The 8955-nt window shown below is 40.3% G+C and overlaps 1 protein-coding gene across 1 annotated transcript in view; it reads left to right on the plus strand.

The window, feature by feature from the left end:
• Positions 1-8955, plus strand: part of afg2a (AFG2 AAA ATPase homolog A) — a 65941-nt gene that overhangs the window by 13588 nt on the left and 43398 nt on the right. Inside the window, exons 12-15 of the mRNA XM_061279590.1 lie at positions 2745-2954; positions 4517-4570; positions 4873-4952; positions 7735-7861. Coding sequence (XP_061135574.1) covers positions 2745-2954; positions 4517-4570; positions 4873-4952; positions 7735-7861 — 471 coding nt within the window. The remainder of the gene's footprint in view (positions 1-2744; positions 2955-4516; positions 4571-4872; positions 4953-7734; positions 7862-8955) is intronic.

An 8955-nucleotide genomic window follows, 5' to 3' on the forward strand; every position in this document is an offset into this window, starting at 1 on the left:
AAGTTAGAATGAAAGAAAATCAATTGCGGGGGAACAATGTCCACTGAGAATCTCGCATAGGTTGAAAACTAATCGAAAAGCTGTTTCATTCCGGCTCTTGAACTTATTTCCCCCTTTGTGAGCCCATCAAAGCACCAACTCCTCTTGTAAAGTTCAGAAAACAACAGTAAAAGGTAATAAGGGGTCTTCAAACTTCAGAACGAGTGAGCGAGGTGTGAGTCAAAGCGTCAACCTTGTAATTCCACCAATTAATTCTAGCGTGCTGGCCATGCGACCGTTAAAATCTTCAGAGCAAGAATGCCACGCAAAGCCCTGAGAGGAGTGATTTGCGTTTCGCTGAGTAAAACGTCTTGTGGGCCAACGCACGCCAGCCTACATGTCGTAAAAACCAACATGCAACGTGGGGCTTCTTGCACTATGCTGCACCTGCAGTGGGAAAAGATATCTTTTCTGTCCCAGTAGGTGGCAGCGGTGGGAAAGGGTTGATATAATTGAATACCAGAAGAAATAGGCAAAATGTATGGATGGGGACAAGACAGAATCACTTCATTGACCAAAAATGTATGCAAGATATTGTCGACGGTCGAAATGATTGGAAAATGATTGTTAAATATTAAGTTGTATCGAAGCCATTTTCTGTAATTATTGCAATATTGCAGATTTGCGATAGCATTGAGAAAATTTGCTAGACATTGTAACGTAACATTTATCAGGCTGTCACCAAGTTGTGTAGATATGCTTATCTATTGTCAAATTACTGTATCATGCTGCTATTGGCGCTTGTGGAAAAATACGGCAAAATATTTCAATTGATTATTGCCCATTTGCTTTATTGGGTTACTGTTGGAATGGCAGGAAAACTCTCACAAATGGCATAAATTATTTCAAGTTTGTCGGGGACCTCTAGCAGTAAAAGCCAAAAGTAAGTAACTTATTACAATGTCATATCGTTTCCAACCAAAAATCTATTAGCGTGCATTTGCGTCATCAAGATACTCTTGGTATCTTTTGGAAAATATTGTGCTTGCATTCACCGCAGTATGTCTGCTTTTCTGCTTTTATCTTTTTTTTTTTTTTTAATCACGGCTATCTAAACAAGCATTCTGGCTTTCCGGCCTTGCTCTCTCTCGTGGTCTCCTCGCTCTCCTTCTTCCGCCCCCTTTTTGGTGCTGTCCATAAATTGCTTGGTATTTACAGTATGTGGCCAGACGCCAGATTTCCATGAGGTGCTTGGTTCCCCGGAGACGGCGCCGGTGGCCTGGGATGTGTTACCTCTGTGTGATGGAGGATGTTGCTGGTGGAGGCGTGTGATAGAGAGAAGAGAAAACGACAAAGAGAGGGAGGAATAGTTAAAAGGAGCTCGAGATGACTTAATAATGAGAAGAGACTGTCAACAGCGTTAACATTTCTAACTGTCATACAGTATATGAATAATGGGTGCCAAAATCATTTAATTGCCCGTATATTACCAAACTGTCACTCTAAAACACTTTATCGTTCGAAATGGATTGATTTGGAATGTTGTGTAAATGTTTGAAAAAATGTCTGGCTTATAGGTTGCGGCTTTACAACCTGTAAAGAATACAAAATACTCCTTTCTCATTCGCCATTTTAGCTACGTTTCTGCCCAAACAACCACTGCTAAGGTCATCGTTGCACATTTTCTGCAATTTTGTTCTGCTTTTCTGTTTCTGTCTTGCTCGTAATCCCTTTCCCCTCAAGCATTTATGACTTTGGAAACAGATACGTTTTCCCCCATCTGGGAAACAGGTGGAAGACATAAGCGTTTTGCCAGGAGCATTCTTCTTTTTGTTTTCCATCAGTGGAAACTAGCTTTGGCACTACTATAGCATGTTCATAGTTTTTTTTTTTTTAGGGGGCCAGTTTCAGACAACCATTCAATGTGAATGAAGGCAGATGGTGAGAGGTTATGTGAACCGCGCAAGAATGCGCAGTGATTTGAATGAAAACAGGCGAATGCGTTGCACCATGGCGTGGATTTGAAGATGTGAAGAGTAGAATGGATTGCGCGTGGAAACGTTAGTGCGGGAAGACGCTGGCCTCCCACCCTCGCTCAGACAAGCAGCCGTTGGCTGACTCCAACATCACCTCATAATTCAACCGGAATTATCAGTTCCTCGCGTCCTTCCAAATATTCCCTTCAGTGCTTCAAACGCGTTTGTCCATCCGGAATAATTTATCACCATTGGCTTTGTCTGAGAGGTCTTCAATGAGACTGGCTTCTGCATAAAGTTATGTTTTTGTGAAGGATTTCAAGTCGGGCTGAGCGATTTTTTTTCAAATAATCTACCTACGACCCTCCCTCCCTCCCTCACTATTACAATTGCAATTTTTTTCTTCCAAGGTCCCCTTTCCATATATTGTTTTAACAAACACAAGCTATAAATTGATCTTTACGACAATTAACAATATCTATGTCTATATCATTACCTGTTAGCATTAAGCTAAACAGATGTTCTTAAGGAGAGTGGTGTTATTATCTTTTCATTTGACTCTAAACTTCAACTGGCAGTGCTAATAACTAGCTTTTTTTTAAGAATTGTTCATGATGTACCAAGTTAGTTGGGTTGAGTTCATCGCCACCATACAGCACTCATAATTCAGTTTTTAAAGCAAAGTCATGCCCCAAAGGTCTCTCATATCTTTGAAATCTCATAAGTCAGCTCACTTGTCTGTTCGGGTTGTAATTCTTCTGAAGACCAATATCCCTGACCCCAATACAGGTCCGCTGGGCTGATGTCGGAGGTATGGAGGATGTGAAGCTGAAACTGAAGCAAGCTGTGGAGTGGCCCCTGAGGCACCCCGAAGCCTTCACTCGCATGGGCATCCAGCCACCAAAGGGGGTCTTGCTGTATGGACCGCCAGGCTGCTCCAAGACTATGATAGCCAAGGCCCTGGCCAATGAAAGTGGCCTCAACTTTCTGGCTATCAAAGTGAGTTTGCCTTTATTGGCAAAAATTGGATTGTTGTTTGTGGTCACTTCTAAACACTCTACTTAAGATTAGGTCAAATACAGCAAAAACAAATATTATTCAGGTCAAAGTTCGACTAACGAGAAAAATGTACATGCCGCAAACAATATTGTGTCATGTGTCAAATCAAAAACTTAGAACTCATCATTTCCTCAATTTATTTTCAGGAGATGGCACATTGCCGTGTTTTTTTTTTTTTTTTATGTAAAACATCAATAACCACTTTCAAATAAATCACAGCAGTACAAAATCAGGTACTACGTAAATCGTGACCTAATAAGTTTGTTTTTGTTTTTAACTAATGTATTGATTTCAAATCATGTTCGTGTGTTTAAGCCACTATGGATCCATCAGTATTATCCCTACACGGGCTTAACATGTCCATCAACGTCTTAGAGAAAAGGTTTCCCCTTGATGACCCCGGGAGGGGCATCTCGCTGCCTTACTTCCTGTGCCAAGAGCTCCCTTGTATGACCCTTGACCCCGTGTTTGTCCATTTTCATTCATCACCCCTACCACTGTCACCTCAGCCTTCCTCCCTGTCGTCATTCATTCACCGCATCTTGACAGAGACGGATGGACCAAATTGTCGAGTTGTTGATCAGTGATTGTCTTTCAAAGTGGTTGCCATGTGAGACGGGAAGTCGCAGCTGCATGAGGAAATGCTAACGCTAATTCAGTAGCCCAAAATAAGTCTTGGGTGAAAGCAAAACTGAAGTTGAGCATTTAATTTTCATTTGTACATGAAGAACATATGACATAAACATGTAGCGATAAGATAATAAAAATAAAATGACTTTTAAACTCAATTTCTGTAACTCAAAACAAATCATTTTTATTTCTGTAGATTTGTGACTATAAATTGAAAGAAGAATTTTGGACTGAGCGTCTCAGCAACCTAAAGTTGCCCAGAATCTATTAAAATATCGTTGCCCCCCCCCGGAAAAAAAAATGTTGCCTCGTATTGTCAGATGCTCAAAAACACCAAAACACACACGACGTCAGTCACCACGTACGGACGGGCTTCGACTCTGCCACCGAGAGTCAGCCGATACACACTTAACTGCTGTAGACAAACAGGCTGCGACGTGAAATGTCCTCTCCTGTGTTGAAAGGGTGAACTACAGAGGAAGGAAATTCTCCCCGGGAGTCTAAATGAACGTTTATCTGCTTAATCTACATAAGCCGAGCAAGAGAAGTAGAAGCACATCTCAAAAATGAACTAGTATTGAATATATCAAAGTTGACCAACAGTTTAACCTTAACTAAGAGGTTGGAAGGAGTCAATCTATTTATGAGGGTTGATGAGAAGGAGAGCAGAGTGGAGATGCAGACTGTCACATTATGTTCGCTTCTTGGGTTAGCACAAGCCAACTAAGTCAACTAAAACCGGTGCACAATTCTGATACATTACCATGTTAATGAGTGCCTCTAACCCAGTGGAATGTTTTTGGCAGTCTCAAAATGATGATTCAAATATCTATGAAAAAGTTTGCTAATGTCCCCCATTGTTGACTTTTCAGGGTCCCGAATTGTTGAGCAAGTACGTTGGCGAGTCTGAAAGAGCCGTGAGAGAGGTGTGTCCCATTTTTCACTTTGTATTCGACCTGTAACAGAAGAAATCACATTTTCCCGCCTCTGACTTTGACGCACCTTGGTAAATGCGAGACGCTGGCACAATTCTTACTGTAACTGTGAGCTGTGTTGTTTATTTGATTATTTTTAGAGCTTGCTGTCAGATGTGCTCACACGCACATTATGACACCATCAAGTGACGCATTTCCTGTTTACGCTCGCTGCCAGCTGAGGACGATCTCCATTCAGCATCTATTTTAAAGTCCCCTTTTCCTCCTCTCCTGTCTTTGTTGCCACCTCGCAGGTGTTTCGGAAGGCCAGAGCCGTCGCTCCCTCCATCGTCTTCTTTGACGAGATCGACGCCCTGGCCAGCGAAAGAGGAAGGTAACTGTGCTATTAATAAATATAAAACGTGCAGTATTGTTCACCCGAGTCAACAGACTTCTTCATTGTCTGGGCCGTGACAAATGCTCTTAGCCGTTCTCTTTGTGGCCTGTCCGACACAGTGGACGCTCTTTCTTTAATGGGATGGCGCATCTGTGGTGTGGAGGAAATAGGATGGCGGAGGTAGTTGAGGGGGTTGGCTCGACAGACGACATGCACCGGAGGCACACAAACGTTTCATTGTCCCCCGTACCTTGCAGATGGGGGCGGAGGGAGGCCAAATATGTGTGGTCTGTTTGTCCGTCCAAATGATAAATCCACATATTCCATTCATCTCTTCTCAAATTTAATGGTTAAAAAAACTCACCTTTCTTGACCACGTGTGTGATTCCGTCTCCAGATAACGGACATGGGAGCAAAAAAAGGAAGTAAATATTAACATTTAATTAAAGTATTGAATAATTATAGATCATTTGAAACCATAGCAAAGTTTTGTGAGCAAAGCTATGATTTCAGACTGTCCCCTGACATGAGTCCGATACAATGATAAAAAGATGGATGGATACATGGATGGACAGATGGATGGACAGATGATGGGTAGCTGTGTATGAATACAAGTAGGTAAATAATGGAAAACGGCTGACCAGCCTAAAGCAACCCACTATTAAAGAACATTGATTTATCCCTCATCCGCCAAGGTTATTTATGCGCGTGCACTTTCTGCCATGTTTAATCAATAAAGTGGCTCGTGCAGCCCCTCCCTGGGACTTTCAAAAGTGTTGACACAGGAGGACCACCTCTGTCTGACTCGTGGCGCGTGCGCGTCCATTCCCTACACCGACACGTAAAAAAATGAGAAGCACCTGTAAATCTGTCAGCCGACCTGCCACGAGTCCAAACTCGTGGGATGAATTGAGCAAGGCAAGCCAGATGGAGCTAAGGGGGAATGTAAAAACACACAAAAAAATAGCACACAAAGGTGACAAACGTTACACAAGACTGTACAGATGTAGCCAATGAATATTGCCATGAGGACAGTCTTTTTCACTCTGAAATATTTTAAGCATAAAAAAAAACAAATTTAAACACATTTTACAAAATAAACACCTACAGTATAATAGATAATCGTGAATGTACAAAAAGAATGTAAGGAAAAACCACAAAAATAAAGGTTTGGGAAAATAAGAATTAAATTAAAAATCAAAATAGTTAAAACCAAATAATAGAATAATAAAAATAAAATGAAAAGCAATGTCAACATTAAACAGTGTGTTTCAAAGGAAAGATCTTCAATAACTTTATAAAAATGTGTAAAATAAATACACTCAATTTAAATAGTGCAGACAGTATTAAGTATAATAAAAAAATCACGGAGAACAAAAATATAAAGATTGATAGATATTAAATATCATCTTAATTAAAAAAACTAACTGAAGCAAATATTGAAACATGATACATAAGAATGTAGGTAAAAATGCAAAATGGGAAAGTTTCTCACGATTTAAATAGAACAAAAATAGAATACCTTCCCACGCCAAAAAAGAAAATTAAACCCAATTAAAAAATATATATTTTCTTGTAAATAAATTTTAAAATATAGATTTGGGATCTATTTGACTCATCAAAAGGCTACAAATAAAAACGTGGCCGTAGACATTTGTGTTCTGGTGCCTTTTGATGACATCATTGGCTGTGTATGCTCAACCTATGCTGCCAACGGGTGTATTTGCCCCCTTTTCTTATGAAAGAAGCTGTTAAGACTGCACAAACGAAGGCTTTCAAATGAGTAGTGTGAGTTTTTCAAGACGAATATTAGCAATTAGAGGTGATGGATGTCACTTCCTCTTGCAGGGAACTTGCCTGCTCTACCATCCATCCATCACGCGTGTCTTTTCTGGGTACGTTTGTTGTTTCAACACTTGTTTACTTCTTCTAACCTACTCCATCACTTCACTTCAGAGGAGGCAAAAGTACTCACACTTTTTAATTTAAGTCGAGTGACTTGTGGAAAATCGACTTGTAAATTCAATTGCTTTCGATTGCGCCTGTCTCATTTAAGTTCTCGCAGATATGATTGTATCTTAAAATGTTGTGCATTATTTTAATCTCCACCTATTCAGTTTTTTAACAATCGATCGGGCAAGTAGCCACAAGGTGGCGGATATTTCTCGCCAACTCTTCAAAGTTCAGCTGCTTTGAGTAGAAATTGCAAAAGTACAAATTCTCAAATGTACTTTGTTAGTGAGCATGTTTTTCGAGCGATGAAGTAAAAAAGAACTGAAGTAGTGTGTGAAGATTATCTTCGAACTGCGTATATGACTTGTCTTTGGAATTAACTAATCACATTCAAGCTCTTGTTAAATGGGAATCGGCAAACATTCATCACAAATTTTAGTGCTCCAAATACTCGGATGTTCGAGTAGGCTTTTCCTGATAAAGGGAAAAAAAAGAGAAATAATAAAATTAAATACAAATTTAAAAGAAAATTACATTTAATATATATTTTTTAAAATCCTATAATTGAAGAAATACATAAAAAGGAAAGTTAGTTAAAAAAACTAAAGCTGAAAAAAGTGACAAGCCTTTTTGACAGTTATAAGTTATAAAAATAACTCAAGTAAATTACAGATACCTGAAAAATGTGTAACAGTATTTTGTACTCAGTTACTTCCCACCACTGCTTCACATTCAGTTTATTTTCCCTCCACTCACATCCATCGTTCATCACATCCTGTCATTTACTCTCATTTTCCGCCATGTTCTCCATCACCCCCCTCTCCAGCTCTTCGGGATCGGGCGGCGTGGGCGACAGGGTCCTGGCGCAGCTCCTGACAGAGATGGACGGCATCGAGCAGCTCGGCGACGTCACTGTGCTGGCCGCCACCAACCGTCCGGACATGATTGATAAGGTAAACACACGCCAGACTCTCCTTTGGTCTGTGATTGATAAGGACCCCCACAACCCCCCTGCCGCGCACCCCCAACCCCAACCCCTGTCCGTCCTCGCTTCCCCCTCCGCCACTGTTATACATGATTGATGAGGTTAAAGGTGCCTCTCTTCACTCTCCCTTTGGGACGCTGTCATTGCTTTGTTTGCTTCGGATAAATACAACAACACATTGCATTTACTTTGTTTGGCTCTCATGAGAAATCATTCAACATAAACTCCGTGACAGCTGCTATTCTAAAATAGATTCTCTTTTACACCCAATACCCATTGTGAAAATGCAAAAATACATACCTGTAAAAAAGTGAAAATCATTAAAACAGTTTAGAAATCACACCTAAAAAGTACCTGCAATTTTAAATAAAAAAAAAATCTTTGAAATATTACATACATCATTTTTAAAAACAAATATTTCAAAAATGTCTATTGCGACTCTGTTTTTTATTGGTAGTCTTAATCTTGAGGCAAGACTTTAAACTATTCACCCAGTGAAGAGAGTTATTTGATTTTTTTTCCCCTCTAGCTGCATTTACACACTTATGTTTTCATATTATTAACCAATTTAATGTGTGGATGGACCAAAAATATGAAATAGACCAAATTTGGTCATGCAAGGTTTTCTGCCCAACATTGTCATATGTTTAGCATTATTTGACTCATGAACTGTATGATAGATGATCTTAAACGTTGACGTTGTTTCCGGCCTCTGTTCCCATCAACTCCAGCATCTTGATTTTAGTCACTTGAAGATGATTAGTAGGACTTGTCCTTTTTGGTGGCCTCTCTGAGAGGCACATCTCCACCTTCCTCTCTTTTATCTCCTCCTCTTCCCCGTCGACAAAAAGCTCTCTTATCCGCCCATCTCTGGCCTAATGAAATTTCCTGAGTGCTGATCAAAGGAGGCGTCTGGGCCTTTTCAAAGGCACACAGGAAGGAGAGTGTCCTGCTGCTCTTTAAAGGGCAGACGCCTTGTCTATTTTTTGGTCTCTTTGGCTCTGGGCCACCGCAAATACTTTTGCAAAGATGATGGGAGGAAGCGTTTCCTTGGAACATAGA

Source organism: Syngnathus typhle, linkage group LG1 (genome assembly GCF_033458585.1).
Source record: "Syngnathus typhle isolate RoL2023-S1 ecotype Sweden linkage group LG1, RoL_Styp_1.0, whole genome shotgun sequence".
Lineage (NCBI taxonomy): Eukaryota > Metazoa > Chordata > Actinopteri > Syngnathiformes > Syngnathidae > Syngnathus > Syngnathus typhle.